Here is a 20,116-nt window from a genome sequence, read left to right as displayed (position 1 = left end):
GTCTACGTCTCAGTGCCATATGTCATCACTGGTAACGCACACTGGTCAAAGACTTTCGTCTTGAGACACTGTGGTATTTGTGATGAGAAGATTTTACGTAGCTTCCCGAACGCTTTCCATGCGAGCTGGATTCGACGGTTGACCTCTTTTTCGAAGTTGGACTTACTTAGCTGGACAGTGTGTCCCAGATAAACTCGTCAACAACTTCGAGCGTTTAATTTTCCCTCATTTGTGCAGTTTCATTATCATCTCATTTCATTTCATTTCATTTCGTTTTCATTTCATTTCATTTCATGCCATGTTTCATATTAATCAAATTCATTTCATTTCATAATATCATTATTCATATAAAAAAGTTTTCGTTAAAATTAAAATAAGACTTGTCCTAAACTTGGTCTTAGTTACCAGGTCATAAAAACCCGTCAATAAATTATGCTTTTATTGTTATTTGTCATGACAGCTCTTCAAGGATTTTTTGGCGGGAACGCGAGGAGTGAAGTTGTGTGATTTGTTTTATTTTTTCTATTTAGTGTTTCTTCAGGTTTAAATGTGTAATAACGGTGGTTTATTAACAGTTAAATACATTTGAAAGTGCACAAATGTGGGAAAATGAAACAAAGCCGCTGGACCTAACTTCTCGGGATCCTTCAAAAAGTCCACTGAAAAAATCTCAGTAAACGACCACTATTTTACTGAGATTATATTTCATCCCATATCATCTCATCTCATTTCATTTAATTTCATCCCAGTTGATTAATGTCTCAAATTAATCATCTTCATTTCATTTCACTTCATATTATCATCTTCCATAAAAATATCCCATATTATATCATCTTTCTTTTCTTTTTTTTGTATTGCCCTTATAGGCAGACGAGCATACGGCTGATACGGCCTACCTGATGGTGAGTGGTTACCGTCGCCCATGGACTTCAGCAATGCCAGGGGCAAAGCCAAGCCGCTGCCTACCGAAAATCTCATCTTATTTAATTTCATGCCATGTTTCATATTAATCAACTTCATTTCATTTCATAACATCATATTTCATAAAATAAAATAAAAAAATATACAAAAAATTTGGCTGTATGGTATGATGCCTTTGCCTTTCCATTTGGAAAAATAAAAGTACTACTGACAGCTCTTCAACTTCTTAGTAAAGATAGTTTTATTGTTATTGCATAAATTCCGAAAAGTACATACATACTGTATGTTATGATTTAATTATTATGTCTCAGAGTACAGGCGTAGATTTGTTTATGAAGCAATTTAAATATTTTAAATCTAATAAACCACAACCATCTCTCAATAGTGTCATATCTGTGGATATTACAACTTCAGAGGTAGGTAAATTACCAAATCCCTTTTAACAAATTAACTAAAAGGGAACGGCGTTTAGTCATTACAACACTATTCTGTACACACCACTCTACACGCCTCTATACAAAAGTATTTGTTTCCACTGTATAATGACCCTAGAGCTAACCTCTAACCTTTGCTGGAGGCCTAAGAGGCTATTCCAGTTACGTCCGGACGAGTAGCTGAGCTTACGAGCTCAACCTGAGAAGATTTGCTAATACTAGCCCTAAAAAGAGCAGTGCTTCGCAGATTCTACCACTGGATTGGAAATGCGACCCACTGAGAAGATCAGGCCAAGAAACTCAGTGGGCTGTGTCTGTGCGTTAATTTACTGGCCGAGCTCTTCGTCGCAAGCGATGGATTCGACAAGAATGATGACCAGTACCTGGGGTACCAAAAAGGACCTTTAGTAGATCAGGAGGATCTGCAATGACGTATTTTGGGCAAAGTTGACTGTATACCATTTGGTCCGCAGGATATCGGGAATGTAGTTACCGGACATCTATGCCCACAAAGCCTTTGAAGGCAAAATGAAGCTACCCATTATTGCAGTTGCTTTTAGACATCTAGGACACATATTTTACGAGTGAAACAAGATCATCCCAATGTATATTGTATGTATAAGTACACGTATAGCCAAAAAATAAATAAATTCATCCACTTTTGAGAAAGATGTGAAATGTTGAATGTTGAATTTTACCCCTAATTTTGCTCACCAGTTTAAATTATATTTTCGACACATGTTCAATTTAATATTATTGATTGTAGTATTTAGTGGCCAATGATAACATTAGCATAATTTAAACTTTGGCATTTATTTTTCAGGTGAAACTTTTAGAATGCAATACAAATTATAAATGTGAAGACAATCTTACACAGTGCTTAGGTTTGATAAACAAAAACAAATGGAAAACTTACAGTTTTGTTCAGCACCCTGGTTTAATGTTAATAAGGAATCCATTCACTGGATCTGGTCAAAGATATTGGATCAAAAGATGCTTGGAAAGATATCCAAAGAAACCGAATAAAATAAATATTGATATAGAAATTGATAATTTAGATGACTGGTGGAGAGAATGTCACAAAAGTATGGAATGTGATAAAAAATTGTTAAAAAAACTTAGGTGGACAACATTGGGTTATCATCACAATTGGAACACAAAAGTAAAATGTTATTATTATTATTTAATAAAATTCAGTTTTGTTTTAAAGAAATATGTGATGAGATTACACTTAACGAAAAAAATAATAATTTATTTATTTATTAAAAATTATGATCAGACAATAATATTTGTTTGCCCTGTTTGTAGCAAGTCTGCAAATTTAAAACATTATTTGAGCTTTAAAAAAATTAGAATAAACTTATTTAGGTTAGCAGGTAAATTCATGACCTCTAGGTTTGTCCAGTAATTGAAATTCATCCAAAGGTACTCTGTGATGGGTATATGATTATCATGGAACCTGCAATTAATTTATTGAGATGCATTACAAGTGTAATGGCCCCACATGACCCTTAGGGTATCTGATATCTGTGGCACCATTATCTATTATACTATATTGCCCACAATTACACTAAGTTAATACAGCATGTGCCTTTAATAAAAGTCACTAATAGTTCTAGACTCTTAGAAATTTTTTATAAGCTTAGTAAGCAGATGAGCTTTCAGTTTACATGGTGAAAAGTGGCCACTGCCACTGATGGATATTAGTAATGTTAGGAGCCACACTGCTGCTTATCTTATAATACTAATGCTACATGGTTGTAAGGGAGATAAATATGCACTATACCAGAAGCAAGTGTTCCCAGCTAAACCTAGTGAACTCTGCTTCAGTAGTGTCAGTAGGGGGTGGTTTGATGTTAAGAAGATAGGAAAGTAATGTACCAACATTTAATCCAGTGTACTTTGTCGTTCAGATCGCTAATATGCACAGCGTGCTTGTATATTTACATACCCTTTTGTACTTGATTGATTGCATACAGATCATTTAATCAAATGTGTTTATAATATAGTGTTACATTTTTATATTATAATATACTTAATTAGTTTAATATAGTGCTTTGAAATAGGAGAACAACTCTAGATTAATAAACTGTTTGATATATTGCAAAATATTTATTTTCATTTTCAGGCATATAGTGAAGAGAACAAGACTCCTTTTCCAGAAGATTTGTCAGAACTGTCAAGTGTCGTGGCTCAGTATCTTGGATTTGCGAAATTCAGAGCTGAGGCGGCTATTGTTAATTACTACCACAAGAATTCTACACTGTCCGCTCACACTGATCACTCGGAGGTCAACTTAGATGCACCATTATTTTCATTTAGGTACTTTCTCTAGGCTTGTCGGTAGTGGTTTATTTATTTGTTTTTAATTTATTGACGTATTTCTGTGAGATTATATTAATAATTATGGCTCAAAATTACAAATTCAAAATCAAGATACACAAAACAAAGAACAAGAGCCCGTGTTTAAAATAAAAGCAAGAAAAATCCCATTTTAAGTGTACGTGAGCGCTATGATGTCTATGTAGACCGACTGTCTGAATGTTGTTCGGAACTTGTATATATGCTTATTTTGAAAATGTCGTAAGCGAGATTCAGGCATCTGTCAAATATCTTGCGTTGTATGATGGCTACCCGCCACAGTTACTCGAATTGTGTTCAATTCCAGTAAATTCTTTAAAATTATTGTTTTCAGTTTTGGCCAATCTGCTATATTTTTAATAGGGGGCCGGGAGAAGTCCATCGAACCATCAGCGATACTACTAAAAAGTGGAGACATAGTTGTAATGTCCAAAGAAGCAAGGTTGTGTTATCATGCTGTGCCTAAAATATTACCGGAATACCATCAACCATGGAATTCAGATCTTTCGGAGCTTGATTTTAATAAAATGCCATCTTTTATGTACATTTCGAATCCGAAAGAAACAATTGAAGCAATGAATGAAAATATAGAAAACGACAAGTGGAGTGAATTCGAAAATTACATCAAGGAATCCAGAATTAACATTAATGTTAGACAAGTATTGAATGAAAAACAGATTAGTTTGGCCGACGAATTTTTTTCTTAGAACAAAACAGTTTTTTATTCCGTCGTCCATTCTTATTCTAAAAATATTATTTTAAAGTCCCTATGTGTTTTGCAAGGCCATTCTTGCTTCCGAGGTTCCTTTGTTATGACTGCAAAATGAAAAAACAAATTATTTTTGACCATTTCTACAGCGTTATAATAAAAATATCATATTTTTGCTAATACTTTTTTAATCGAACCTGTACAATGCGTACGCGTTATCATGTTACTGGGTCCTTTTACGTTGGTTATAGCAGTACGCCTCCGCCGTATAATATTTAATAGGATTTACAGAGGCCGATAAGTGACATGCAATTCAGAAGCAAATGACAGCTAGGTCATCAACTGGTATACGTTCACTAAGATAGTACACGCGCTAAGACTACTGGCGCATAAGTCTGCCCCTCTCGACCGTAGGCAAATCTAAAACCGTTCTTCTGTGGTGGGCTATTAGTGTGCTTAGTGCGAGTTTTTTAACGTTCTCGATAGCGTAAAAGTTAGCCCAATTTAGTATGCAGTTGGAACAACGCCCCTAGCGGCAAACGTAGGCAAACGATCACAGTCCATACAATGAACTAATTTTTACGCTGTCGAAAACGTTAAAAAACTCGCACTAAGCACACAGCGCGTTAGAGGCCACCCGGAGACACGGCCTTTGCTTTAATTCCATTCATAATTGTTTAGGAACGATACAGAAGACCCACGCGTGGTAACCAGTAAAGAACTTAGATTTTTACTTACGACGAAATTACTTTTAAATACACTAATCAATTACCTACTTTTCTCATTGCGTTTTTCTGTGAAGTTGTCGATGCTGTTATGTCGGTCACAGAGACTCCAAAAACATTTAACGTAGCCTTCCACATAACAATCGTATTCGTCTTTAGTTCTATACGACCCAAGTCTACGAACTATCGGTTTAAAGTAGTGATTACACTGAGATTTTGTGAACATGATTAAAAAAAGTATTTTAAAATTGCATAAAGTACTTATAATTTAGATTAGCATTTTCCTGTTTATTTTTCCATTTTGAATGACAATGGTTCAATTCAAAGAGAATGTGGTTATAAAATTAATGAATGACGGATTGTAAGAAGGTTCTATACAAATTTTATAACGGCAATGTCTTCAGCTGTCAACAGCTAACCCAATCTTCAAATTTTTAGATTAATTGGGTACTTGCTTATTAATACTACCTTACTATTTATCCTTAGCTCTTTATCTACCGTATCATTTGATCCTCAACATAATCGCGTTAGTCAATCTCGTCAATATTTTTTTTACCTGGACGATCTAAAGTAAGTAAAATAATTAATTAACTAAATTACTTCATTCCGTTGGTGAAACAGGATTTTAAGTGTGAAGTAGTTTTAATGCATTGATCACATCTAATTAAAATCAAAACTGCATGGTGCAAAATTTCAGGACTACCTACTTAGTTTGTTTTATTTTTTATATTGCTTAATTTTTTTAGTTTCAAATTTGAATGAAGCATGCATAAAAAAATGAGTATTAAAAGTCGCAAAGATAAATTAAAGTCTCATTGATTCTGGCTTTTTTTATATGACTTGATAACGTTGTTTCAAAATCTGAAAACAAATGAGGTTTTTCTGGATTTGAACATTAAGTATATTATAATTTGGTTTTGGGTGTAACGATTCATTAGTCAATTATTGTCACAATTATGAAACCATACTGGTTCTAAAAACGGGTTCTGAAACCATACGGATAAAGAAATTTCTATTCTCCTTTGTCTTATCACTCTTGTCACAGCGGTCGTTCGTCATTCAGTATCATTGCTGCGGGCAGATGTTATGCGCCTCACGAGCAATCGCCACTTCTTCCGGTTTGTGATGAGCCTGGTACACTCAAGCAAACAATCGCCAACTGCCTAAACTTAAAAATCTTCACCCTTTTTTTCTAGATCACGTGCGTCTGCTGCTGGACGTAGGCTTCGACCAAGCTTGGCCACAACAACCGGTCTTGCAGGCTGCACACGACCGTTGGCTTTTGTAAATTACGACATCTCAGCGGTTGCTGTAAATTACGCATCCTCCATCCTAGACCCAGTAGGGCACTTGCGGTCCACTTATATTTTGTCCATGCTCTGCGGAATACCCCGAAAAGTGAGGTTAGAAAGAGTGGCGTTTCGGCCCCTGCAAGTTTCTTTAACATCGTGATAACGCGTAAAGCAAGAATACGTGTCCTCAGCATCCGTCCCTAATGCAGGGAGTAAGTATTATAGGAAATAGAAAAAGAAGAAATTTTATAAATATATACCTAATAAGGGTTCATTTACAAAATTGGCCTAAAGGATAAGACATCTGGTGCATTCGTGTTGAGCGATGGACCAGTGTTCGAAATTCAATTCCAGGCAGGCACCAATTTTTCTAATGAAATACGTACTCAAATGTTCATGATTGACTTTCACGATGAAGGAATAACGTCGTGTAGTAAAAATTAAACCCGCAAAATTATAATTTGCGTAATTACTGGTGGTAGGACCGCTTGTGAGTCCGCGCGGCTAGGTACAACCACCCTGCCTGTTTCTGCCGTGAAGCACTAATGCGTTTCGGTTTCGCGGGGCAGCCGTTGTAACTGTAATGAGATCTTAGAACTGATATCTCAAGGTGGGTGGCGCATTTACGTCGCAGATGTCTATGGGTTCCAGTAACCACTTAACACCAGGTCGGCTGTGAGCTAATCCACCCATCTAAGCAATAAAAAAAAACACTGTTCTGATTAGCGTTCCATTAGGAAGTTTTTGCTTTTTTATATTAAACTTAAGTACCTAAATATATTGAATCGCATTTTGAAACGAACGAGTTCAACGGTCTAGACGGTTGAACGAGCTCGCGCTGCTAAGTGGTTACCGGAGCCCATAGACATCACAATGTAAATGCCGTCACTCAACTTCAGACTTGAGGTCTATGTCTCAATTGTTTAGTAATTACGCAGAATACAGTTTTTGCGGGTTTGATTTTGTTTTTTTTTCCTACCTACCTATTCTAGTAACCTCGAGGGGTCACACTGGATTCACCTCCGTGAGTATTTTGATTACATGATGTTATTTTTTTAGCGTGAACATACATAAGTTTACCTTGTCGGGAATTGAATCCATTGTACGCCTATAGCTCAATACGAGTCCACCGGGCGTCTTATTCTTTAGGCCACGACGATTATTGTAAAAATGAACTAAGAAATAACAATTTTTTTAGGATAGGTACCCTTTATATAACGAATGATTATTACACTGATTCTATGTTATTGTCTTCACCCCTATTTAGCTGACACTCTCGAGGGATCGCGGGGCAACAGCTGTCAGCTTCCTTGGCGTTACACTGCACGTTCACGAAATAATAACATGAATTTACTAAAACGACACGTATTCATTCTTAATTTAATTAATAAATATTATTTCTCGTTTTCTCTAGAGTAATATTATAGATTATTACCTTTTCGGCTTAAGAATCGGTATTTTATACCTGATATCAAATACTATTTCAAAATAAACGACCTTGCAAAGTTTAGCATGAATGGTAGTAACCAAAATGAAGGCAGCAGACGACAAGTTGCAAGCAAGGCTTCACAAGAGCCCCCTCGTCAACTATTGTATAATTGTATGAACATAAAAACCAATGCTATCGTGTAGCATCGAATAACCGGAAATAGCGTATGTCTTACTTTTTGAGACTATTTCCTTTGCAACCGGATAATATATGTTATAATTGCCCAAAGCCAACTAATAGACAGACAAGCATATTGGATCCATCCATCGGATCGGCCCATCGGATAGTGAGTGGTTAAGCGTCGCTCATAGAAGTTAACATTATTAGGAGAGCGAAGTCGGTTTGTACCGCTGTATGCTCTCTGCCAATCTCGGTTGAAGAAGGACATGTACAGTCATAGTAGTCAGGAAACACCGAAAAGGGGATGTCATCCAAATCCGGATGATTCGTAGCAAAAAATATCCTTGGAAACGCACTATGGATGAACGCGGTAGTCTGATGTAGCACGAAAGAATTATGCTGCACCGGCGGCCGGTAATATAAAAAAAGAATAGCAATAATAAATGTGAAACCATGTAATTATATAACTCTTATATCAAACCTATGTGCCTCAACAGCATAGTGACTTGAATGGAAGTAAAACAAGATATCTAGACCGCAATAATTGAGTTAGGCAGACAAGAGGGTAAACAGCCTTGTACGATGTGCAAGTAACTCGACACGATTTCCTCGTCAACAGATTAGATTCGAACAAGTATACTGTCATGCACAACGGGAGCACTCAATGGGGCTTCGAACGATTTAATGGAAACTGACTGATGTCTTATATCTACATTCACGTAGACATTGTCGGGTACACTGAAGCGTAATTAAATGCGTACGGTGTTTATAGCTGTGTGTGGTAATTACAATACGCTTTGTATGGGTGTGTAAATATTGACGCTTTGTCTGGTTTTGATTGCTTTAATAATCTTGGAGTATAAACGGTTTTCAATAATGGGTACCTATCAGAAGGAAAAGGTGTAAAGAATTAAAATCAAACTGCTTCTAAGTATGCAACTAATTAGCTGTATAAATCGGTAGTTTTCAATTCGGCTGTATTTTTTTATATGTGAGTCGACTATTATCAAAGCCGGCAATGTGACTTTTGGCCAATTATTGGTAAATCAGAAAAACGAATTATTGACTTTGTATTCCATTGGCAGTCACAAAACTCTTCTGAACGACATCTTAGATAAATAACAGGTTAAGTATTAACCTTTATTTAATGCAGGTTTTGAACCGTATTCTTTAAAGGAGACGATTATATTCAAATCAATCTGTATTGACTGATATATCAATAACATTTTTTTGTCCAAATGCACAGATTGCCAATGTGTTACCTCAGAACTTTTATGTAGGTGCACCGATCTTGATGATTCTTTTGTTATTTGAAAGCTTTATTTGAATGCTTCTCGGGTGGTCCCCTTCAATAAAGAGTTGACCAGTCGTTTATGATATTATTTTTTTCAATTCGATTTTATTTTTAGTTAATATTTTGTTGTACATATTAACAATTTACATATTTGGTATTTGTTCACGAAAAGTTTTGGCATTATAACCGTATTACCGAGCTGTTCTTAAAATGTAGTACTGAAACCGAAACGCAAACTCAAAGCATTTATTTGTTCATATTAATATTTACGATATTAAAATTTAATTTACAGTAGACAGCTGTGGTCATTGACGCGTCACCTTTGTATGTAAAATAGTCTCTGACATTTGGCGAGTCGAACAAAAAGCTAGACCCCCTATTCGGCGTCGCCTTTTTATTGACACTAAATGGCCGATATAAATTCCGTTGGCGGATTACGAAATTTATTGGCATCAAAATTAAAAGAGACCGATTTCAATGGCGATGCCTGACATCCTTCGTTTATAGCTGATTGAACGGAGCTGGGAAACTTTCACTGAATACTCATTGAAAAAGTTAATGATTGGTTTTTGCGACGTAATTTGTTTTGTACTAAAACCAAATTCAAACTGGGAGATAAAATTAATTATTTAATTAATTATCCGATATCTGCTGTTCATTAGATTACGAATATTTACAACGAAGCGATTAAGTCAATTGTTAATAATTTCGATAAATTTACAAGATCTTTTTACAATACATTCGAAATGCAATTAAGACTTCGATCTCACGACTCAGGGGGGGGGGGGGTGACCGCATTCTGGTTGTAATATTCGTGGGCTCCTGTAACTAGTTAATACCAGAAGGACTGTGAACTTATTCACCTGCTTACGCAATAAAAATTGAGGGATGATATCATCTTTTTTTTGGTTTAATTTCCAACAAAGAAATAATACAATAGTACCTAGTATTGAGTAATTTTACACTCAGATGGGCCGTGAGCTCATTCGCCTGTCTACGTAATAAAAAAAGTTTCACACATCTATCTACATAGCAATAATTATGTGGTTTTTATTTTATATGCAAAACAAAATATTAAAAACAACGAAAGTAAACTACAAGGAAACAAACTCGTAACATCATCGTTGTTGCGAAAATTATTAACATATGCATTATTAAGAATAATGGGTCAGGTCTTAATAAAATTTAAATGAGACTAGACGAGAAGCTGCTTTCAGTAATAAAAAAAATATCATAAAGATCCGTCCACTTAGAAAAAAGTTCTATTGTAAGTAGGTACACATAAAACAAAAAAAACATTTTTTTTTTGTCGAATTGAGAGATTTATTTTATTTAAATCAGTTAAAAATAGAACAATTCAATACGTCCTAGTTAACAATCTACAATGAAAAATAAAGATGCGACATGATCAACTATGCCCGTCACCCGTCACCGGGCTTACTGCGTTTTGCAAGTACATCCCATTACGTTTTCAGATTCTCATAGCTCGATATCCAGTCTACGGACATTGCAATAGTGGACGATTCATTTACAAAGGTAAATATTATGAGAATGTCGATTGAATTTCATGAGTCGAGCTCGTTTTTGTTGTGGCATAGAACGTTTTCTTAATAAGGAATTGGGTGCTGAAAGCGTTGTCGTTAATGGTCGGCTTAAATAGCTTTTTGAGCACGGCGCACACAAATATGGATAGGCTTCGAAAAAACTGTGACGTTGTTCTATATAAAACTCGTCTCGTTCGGTTCGGTCTGCAGTTCCATTAATTCGATAGTTTCTCGTTGAATTAATCGAATGACTATTGAACCGTAGTTATGAAAGCTTTATGATATTTAATCATCGGCCATGCAGCATTGCTAGCTCAAGTATGGCAACAAGTCACGAAAAAATACTGTAGGATTATAAGGACATCTATCATTACTAGTGGTTACTAACTCTTATATTACGCGATGTGATTTTGAGATGAAACTTTGCTCAAAACCACTCGCGGTTTACTTATAGTACGTTGTTATTAGATTAGATTCCCTCCTTGTAGTGTCAAACATAATCACTTAACATAACTTGAACTGTGAACTTGTTCTTGTCTATAGATAAATAACCGTGGACAAATCACACATGGTCAAACCAGGATTCCTATACTATGGGAACTAGAGATTGAAATAAACACTTACATACAATAACAATTAATAACAATAATAATACGCGATTTAAACAAACATTCAAACAAAAACAAAACAACACACGTATATTAAACACCAAGACTAAGTGCCAACAATCTTCGTTACACAAATGTTTGCTAGATGTGGGAATGGAACCCACGTCCCTCGGACTATCTGTTACTAGTGCTAACTACTACGCCACCGGGTCAAGCAATATTGACTTAACCAAACAGTGGTTTATCCTTTTAAAAAGCGGCCCGCTCCGGCTCCGCTCGTGTCTTTAACAAAAATTTCAATGATATTTGACGTTGTTTTATTTTTTTTAATAAAAGAACACTTATTGCATATAACTTATTGCATAACTATAATAGTTAGACATGCTATCGCGACACTTTTTCTAAATAATGATGTGTTCTACAAAGTCGTAGTACATTATTTTATTCCATCATAATCGTTTTTGCGGGGCATGCTATGTAAAGAATATTTTAGGTATTTTTTTTATATATTGGGTTACATTATTAAAGCTTTAGTAAAGATCCCTAATTTTTTTAAAAAATATTATAGCCTATGTCACTCGGGAATAATGTAGCTTCCAAAGAGTGAAAGAATTTTTCAAATCAGTTCAGTAGTTTCGGAGCCTATTCAATACAAACAAACAAACAAACAAATCTTTCCTCTTTATAATATTAGTATAGATGTAGATACCTACTTTTTGATAGCCTATCAAAAAGACTTTTCCTCTTCAATACAATGCAATAAATAACAAACTGTAAGTAACAACGGCGAGTATTTACTTAGTTTTATGAGGCTATATCGTATTTCCGAGCGTTTCGTGCACTGCACAATAACGAGTTAATTAAGAAAGTTGAGTTCTCCTCGCGCCCACTCCGTGGTTTCAGTCCGCCCAATCAACTTGTTTCTACGTTGCACTAAAATCATTTTTCATGAAAAAAAGTGGATAGTTTTAAAGGTGAAATGCTCGTTTTATGGCTTTATGAATGAAACATATAGCTGAAGAGTTTTATATGATTATATATGAAAATAAGAGTTGGATGCTAATGTCCTTAATATTGTTAAGTAAATATTTGAAAAAAAGTTTTTAAAATCTAAAAGAAAAACAATGTTACAATGAAATGTAACGAAATACATTGTGATTTAATGAGAAACGTGTGTTTCGATTGTTACTAGAAATACGGTATATCACATACCCAAATTTGTCATCAAATAGTATTTAGGAAATAAATAAATGAAAAAAATTAATATCTTCCTCATCTTCTTTTACTATACAGAAAACTTCATTGATAGTTTTTTTACAATCCGTAAAAGTGTGAAAGGGGTTTGGATCAAGAATTCATTTTTATTGTACCTCTTTGGTACTTTTAAACTAACTCCTCAGATTTAAAACCATTCCAATAGTATTCCGTAGCTATGCAAACTATGTTTTTAAGATATTTACGATTTTATTTAGAGATATTGAGGGATCAAAGAACAACAAATAATTAATTCAACATAGCATAGTGACGGAATCGGGCGAAGTAGTTAAAAACATCGTTAAGCACATTGTCAGAGGCGTTTAAGTCGGCTGAAGTGAAAGTTTTCACGTTAGGAATACTTGAAAAGTCCATTACACGGCTGACGGCGCCAACGTCGACCTTACGGTGTCGAGTTGTTTGTAATTACACAGACATAGCCCAGAGATTTCATTTAAACTTTGTCACGGCACCCGCTGCTGACAGCTCATTCTGCAATTGTTAACTTGAAAGAAAAATAATACCTATTTTCGTCTTCTTTGACTGGGTATGTCTTCATCAAATCATATCTCACAGTAATATATGACATCTGTAGTGAGTCACTAATTATTTGGTACTATTCTCGTATAATAAATTAAAATCAAATTTCACAGTATAACCATACATTTTTATTAAGGTCATTTTTGTTGAGGACAAACCGTAACGGTACCGCTATCATATAAAATAAAATATGTGTGACAAAAATCTGAATCGCGTTTACTATATTTTCTTTCGGTCCGTCCACTAAGCAAAATCTCCTGCTCAATGGAAGTTCTTCTCTTTGTCATTTCCCTATAGAACTAGTTGCCTAGTTGGTCAGAACTTATTGCCTAGTTGGTAGACTTGCCTTACGATACGAAAACCCTAATAAGAAAAACAAGTATTAAAAATATATCATCAGATCCTATTCTTAATTCTTTTTCAAATTAACTTCCAGTCTAGCTCATAACAACGCTGACGCAGATATCAATCATTCAAAAATTGGTTCCAATTAAAATTTGTACGGCTCAAGTGCAGCAACCGTTGACGTTAAAAATCTAGCCCTAATTGCTATGTACCTGCTAGGCGAAATCTAAGTAATCCACTTGGACTACACGTTATATATAATAGCAACGGAAAGTTGTACTTTTACAACAAAATAAACCTTAAAGTTTTGAAGGGTGGGGCAGCCGTTGTAACTATACTTGAGACCTTAGAACTTATATCTCAAGGTAGGTGGCTCATTTACGTTGTAGATGTCTATGGGCTCCCGTAACCACTTAACACCAGGTGGGCTGTGAGCTCGTCCACCCACCTAAGCAATAAATAAATAAAACTAAAAAGGGGCAATAACAGACGTAAATACATTTAATATGCAGTAGTGTTATTTGGAAAAGATACAATGATGTCCTGTCCACCAAGCTGTCCTTCACTATTAATTAAGGTGAACGTACACCATACTCAAATTACTTATTTTCATTTTCAATGCCCATATTGTAAAACCTAGAGCGAAAATATTATTGATATTAAAACTACCTAAAATAGAAAATCTTAACAGATAAAGCACAAGATACCAAAAAACGGTAAATTCCACAAATATCATTTTAATTTACTTAACAAAATGTATTCTACATAAAACTGTTAACAAACTTTTCATTAAAACGAAATTATATCATCCCCCGGCTCTAATAGCATTACAAAACTTTTTAAATTAGCATCATTAGGGTGATTTATGGAATCTCGATCTAATTAGGACAGTGGACTTCAATCAATGGGGCCCATTGGGAGTTTCAAGGCCAACAGCTTAAACCATACTTACGAAAAAATATCTTATATTTCTATACGTTTTTAATATTGCAGATAGATTTTTCAAACACGTATCGAAGAGTATTTTTTAAATCATATCACAGTGGGCAAAGCCTTTTAGTAAATTATGGGTGTCTGCTTAAAATGTAATATTCATAGTGAAGTAAATTGAACATTATTTCTCTTATAATTGGGCTCCTGTACAATGGAGCTTCCGGAGCAGTTTGTGAAGTACGTTGTGTTCATCTATATATTAATACGTGAAGCAAAAACTTTGTATCCCTTTTTACGAAAATTGCGCGGACGGAGGAATATGAAATTTTACACATTTATAGAGAATATAGAGAAGAAGTGCACAATGCTAATATTTTTTTTAAATAATGCATAAAATACACATTAAGTCAATAAAGAAAACATTACACACACTACATACCATGTATATGACGCACACACGCATGCATACTATTTATTGTCAAACTTTTGTTCTTGACGTCTGTGGTCAAATTGAGAATACATTAAATCTTGTTTGTCTTTATTAATATTTATTATAGTGTAGCCTTGGCGAAATTTGTGATTATAGAAGTATAAAGTACAATCATAATAGTGTACAAACTTACAATTCCAATTAATTATAGTCGAATTTCGACTATTGCGGGACCTCTAGTTATAATTAAATTGCTCATGTCCGCTAGTTTATCATTTTACCTATACACTCTCGGTAGGTGATGACAATCGATCTGTCTAGTGTTCATGCAATACTCGTGCTTACGTACACACACATGACTAATAATATAATATTCAGAAAGCCAAAACTTTATTAACAGTTAAATATAAGTTAATTGGAAATCAATAATTGGTTTTTATTACGTTTCTTTAACATATTACAATTTCGTGAAAAAGACTAAGTTACCGATTAGAATAAATTATATAACAGCATAAAACTATTATAAAATAATTAGTTTAAATAAATTCCTTGCGGTAAATTTGATCAATTTTGCTCCGAGAAATAAATGTGAATGTGATATCATATAACGTGTTGGCTGGTCGACTCTAAAATCGGTGGATATTATTGCTCCGCGGCAGAAAGGTTGGTAGAAAGCGGCTTGGCTCTGCCTCTAGCATTGCTGAAATCCATGGGCGACAGTAACCACTCACCATCAGGTGGGCCGTATGCTTGTCTGCCTACAAGGGCAATAAAAAAAAAAAGCATTGTGCTCGTACTTAACCGTGCGAGTTCATAGGAAGTCACCAATTTTTTTTTTTATTGCGTATATGGACGGCCTTATTGCTGGACGAGCCCACAGCCCACCTGGTGTTAAGTGGTTACTGGAGCCCATAGACATCTACGACGTAAATACGCTACCCACCTTGAGATATAAGTTCTAAGGTCTCAAGTATAGTTACAACGGCTGCCCCGCCCTTCAAACCGAAACGCATTACTGCTTCACGGCAGAAATAGGTTGGGTGGTGCTACCTACCCGTGCGGACTCACAAGAGGTCCTACCACCAGTAATTACGCAAATTAAAATTTGCGGGTTTGATTTTTATTACACGATGTTATTCCTTCACCGTGGAAGTCAATCGAGAACATTTGTCGAGTACGTATTTCATTAGAAAATTGGTATCCGCTTGGGATTCGAAATCCGTGCATCGCTCAAGACGAATGCACCGGACGTCTTATCCTTTAGGCCACGACAACTTCTCTTATTAATTACCTATTAATTATACAAAATAATATTTTTCGGGTTTGAATTTTATTACACAGAATATTTATTTTTTCATCGTGAATGCACGTGTTTCATCATAAAAATTGGTACCGACCATCGTATTAATTTGAATGACACTGTAGTGGGATAGTCACATTGCTCGATACGAGCACACCGTCTTATACTTTAAGGCACCAAGACTTCCTATATCATTACCGATTAAGAATCCGGCAGAATTATTCAGAATGGAGGTACCTATTTCTGGCGTCTCTTTATAAACCCTTAACCCTGGAGTTACGCAAATGTACACCAAAAACTTTTGCAGGTTTCCATCTTATTAGACGATCTGTCAAAAAAGTCGGCTGTATGGTTTGACTGTTCAATTTGACTTGACTTCATTATTTTTTTTATGATTGAAAGTTTACTGGTGGCCCGAAGGCCTTTCCAGTTTCACCAGGACAGGGACTTGACTTCATTTTGATAACTTAACAACCTAAGCACACTTAACCTAAAAAAAAACTATTAACCTAACCTGAAACTAAACAGAGGATTTCGGATTACGATTGCGGACTTGTCTCCGGATGTTCCGACTGCGATTTCGCGCTATCACAATTACCATCTACCAAGAGCCGTGACCCCAGCACGTAGCCAGCGAATAAATCGCACTGATTGCACAAAGCTTCTTTCGATCCTCTCTCATTCGTTATCGCTGCAATTGTCCTCCTCTGTACACATTTCTTAATAACAGAACACGATTCGTCGTAATTTTTCGCACTACAGTCCGAAAAGGTGTAATAGAGCATTTCTGCTGTTCAAGATCTTTCATTAAATGAATATATTTTGTTTGAATAGTTGGACTGCCATTGTGACAACGCAATTGAGCCTTCAGTCCTATTTTATGCAGTAAGTAACCAATTAAGAAATCACGCAGAAGAAATCAGAAAAAGAAGTGATTGAAAACAAGATAAAGGGTACCTAGATATTTATTTAATAATTGTAGGTATATGTATTTAATGTAAGTTTATGGGTTTTGGTAAGCACTTAATATCCAAACGATCGTAAACCTTGAACCCCTAAGTAAATAAACATGTTGTCTCAGAATTTTATATAAAATTAAATGTAAATATTCAGTTATTTCCATTTACTTATTGTTTGGTCCGCGATCGAAATTAATTATGTTCGTGACTCGAAGAAATTTAAAAGAATACTAGAGCACTGTCACTGTGTAGTTTATTACTGTAAAATACAGAAACCCAAGACACATTTAGCTTTAGTGTTTACTAGCGACCCGCCCTCGCTTCGCTTCGGAAACTGTAATTTATTAGTGATTTCTCCACTATTTAATGGATGTTATTATACATATAAACCTTCCTCTTCAATCACTCTATCTATTAAAAAAACCGTATCAAAATCCGTTGCGTAGTTTTAAAGATTTAAGCATACATAGGGATATCGGGACAGAGAAAGCGGCTTTGTTTTATACTATGCAGTGATTAGAGTTGATAAACATCACAACTTCAATGTCGCGATGTACCTTGATGTATGAGATCGAACTCTCAATCTTTCGGCTTAACAGCTGTCCTTCAAATTGGAGTTCTTCAGTATCCCGCAGCGGATTGAGCCGTTCTGATTACTCTACCGTGTAGGCTCACGATGAGTCTCTGGTAGTTTCGAGGTGAAAGACAAAGATCTCTCCCGAGTGAGCGAAATTGCTCGGTAGACCGACAATCCGGATATTATTGTTCGGAACTTGTTTAATTATTCTATGGCATATCTTGAAAACATATCTTGAAAATGTCGCGCGATTTTATTAGACATCTGTCTAATATTTTCTTTTTCAAATATGATATAACTACCGCCATAGTACTGTGAAAGAAGTGTACCTAATTCTCCGTTTGTAAGTTTTGGTTTGTTAGACAATAATTAAGAAGTATTCGGCAAACTTTGTGGTAAACTCCCTCCAAGTTAGTTTTCTTCTCATATCCGATGGGCTTACAAAATACAAGATGGAAGTATACTAACTGTAAAATGTTGATTTTTATGGTATTTTAAATTTAAAATTTATTTAGTTCGTTTTTATAGTATATTCGTATATTTTCTATGAAAATTAATTGCGGCATTGTTTCTTTTAAACACGGACTTGACACTGGTGACCGAATATAGAAAAAACATAATGTGGTAGGGTTTTTAATTTGAAGAATATCGATTAGAATGCTCTCTGTTAAGTCTCGCGTACCTTGTAGGTGTGTAATTGAGTGTTGTCAACAATGATGGCTCGTTGAGTTCGATTAGTAAAATCGTGTGGGCGTTCAGCTACTCATTTATTTATGTGTTTGATTTCGGATCGTCAAAAGTGTCAACGAGCGACGTCCGCCATGACACCTTTTCCTTTTTAATTCCAGCCGCAAAGGGCAACGCATTGATTTCATATTTCTGTTACATTTATTCTTTAATTGATTTTGGCTATTTTGATAACCCTTTCTCCACATACAACTTTACTGGTGGTAGGACCTCTTGTGAGTCCGCACGGGTAGGTAGCACCACCCTGCCTATTTATGCCGTGAAGCAGTAATGCGTTTCGGTTTGAAGGGGGGGGCAGCCGTTGTAACTATACTTGAGATCTTAGAACTTATATCTCAAGGTGGCAAAATTCTTTGTTTGGAACCGTTGCCCACATATCCAAATCTTATGTCAGAATGGTCAAAGCTATTGGAGGAATTCTTTTTATGATTAATTTAGAAAAATAAATCACATATTTTTATAGTCGCGGTCTTAAGTTATGTTTCCCTTTGTTGTAGTTCGAAAACTCAAATAAATAAAAATAGCTTTCGTGTTATTTTCCATCTTGTCGTACGCTAGGACGTGTGAGTGGAATCGCAAACACATCGAGGGCGTACTGCGGAGCATCATCAGCTAACGAAGTGGGGTGCCACTGGGCTCTACGTGACGATAATTTCGTCCCCAGGGAGCCCTTTGTGCAATCAGTGCGGTTTCTTCGGACCGAGAACCTTCCACATTTCGTATAGTTATTTAAAGAATTTGACGCGTATTTTTCACATATTTTTAACAACGTATTTGATGAGTTCTTATGTCTATGTAGATATGATAATTTCGATTTATCTAATTGCTACAATTAAATAAATAAACGGTAATGAAAATAAAATAACAGTGGTAAAATATTAATACAAATATAACCGTTTATTTAAACTTGATTCAACATTTTGTTAAGATCTTTCGAATGAACAATTCTTGCAAAGTTACGATATACCACTGGCGACACGGTCCGTTTATATTTCAAGCAAACTGTATTGTCCTGCCTTGATCTCCGTCACAGCTCGCCTTTCCTTGCCTTTTTTGAAAATAATAAGGCTTGTAATTAGGATTTATGGCCCCTTTACAATGATTAAAAGGCAAGCTGTATCATTAAAACGCAGTATGTGACGTATCGATCCACTAACATTAATGGTGAGTTTTGCAATCAACAACAAATTAATTTTTTGTTTATCGGCAAGAAGTTTTTCGTGAAATTATTATATGGAGGACTATAATTCATTATAAGTACCTAAGTTCTGTTGAATTATATATTTTTACTAACGACTTAGTAAATAAATACTAACTCAATACCCTTCGTGGTTATTTAAGAAACAAGATTAAGTTAGTTGAATGTGTAAGCATATTTATGTCATTCTGTAATTATGGATGTTTCAAGTAATATATCGACCGCTGCTGTGTATCGACGAAATTATTATGAATAATTTGGAGAACGAATTATTACAGAAGATATTTTCCACACTTATAGAGAATAAAGAGAAGAAGTGCACAATGCTAATATTTT

The 20,116-nt window shown here is 35.2% G+C and overlaps 1 protein-coding gene and 1 long non-coding RNA gene across 4 annotated transcripts; both read left to right on the top strand.

Annotated features, from left to right (window-relative positions):
• Positions 1-473: 473 nt before the first annotated feature.
• Positions 474-4,605, top strand: LOC101746991 (nucleic acid dioxygenase ALKBH1). Of its 3 annotated transcripts, XM_038017342.2 has the most exons (6): positions 1,196-1,337; positions 1,603-1,743; positions 1,829-1,967; positions 2,179-2,517; positions 3,484-3,677; positions 4,051-4,605. In XM_038017342.2, the coding sequence occupies exons 3-6, from the start codon at positions 1,959-1,961 to the stop codon at positions 4,421-4,423; spliced, it is 915 nt and encodes a 304-aa protein (XP_037873270.1). In that variant the 5' UTR covers positions 1,196-1,337; positions 1,603-1,743; positions 1,829-1,958; the 3' UTR covers positions 4,424-4,605. The 3 variants fall into 3 exon arrangements, with proteins under 3 accessions (XP_004928256.2, XP_037873270.1, XP_012547687.2); XM_012692233.4 differs by lacking the exon at positions 1,603-1,743; XM_004928199.5 differs by lacking the exons at positions 1,603-1,743; positions 1,829-1,967 and having other exon boundaries at positions 474-1,337.
• Positions 4,606-5,473: 868 nt separating this feature from the next.
• LOC134200561 (uncharacterized) lies at positions 5,474-7,843 on the top strand. Its single transcript, XR_009975528.1, has 3 exons — positions 5,474-5,720; positions 6,347-6,654; positions 7,710-7,843. It is a non-coding gene; the product is annotated as an uncharacterized LOC134200561 (long non-coding RNA).
• The last annotated feature ends 12,273 nt before the right edge of the window (positions 7,844-20,116 follow it).

The sequence above is a fragment of the Bombyx mori genome, chromosome 18, assembly GCF_030269925.1.
Source record: "Bombyx mori chromosome 18, ASM3026992v2".
Taxonomy (NCBI): Eukaryota; Metazoa; Arthropoda; class Insecta; order Lepidoptera; family Bombycidae; genus Bombyx; species Bombyx mori.
Note: the sequence above shows the minus strand (reverse complement) of the source record. Positions and strands in the feature narration are given on the sequence as shown.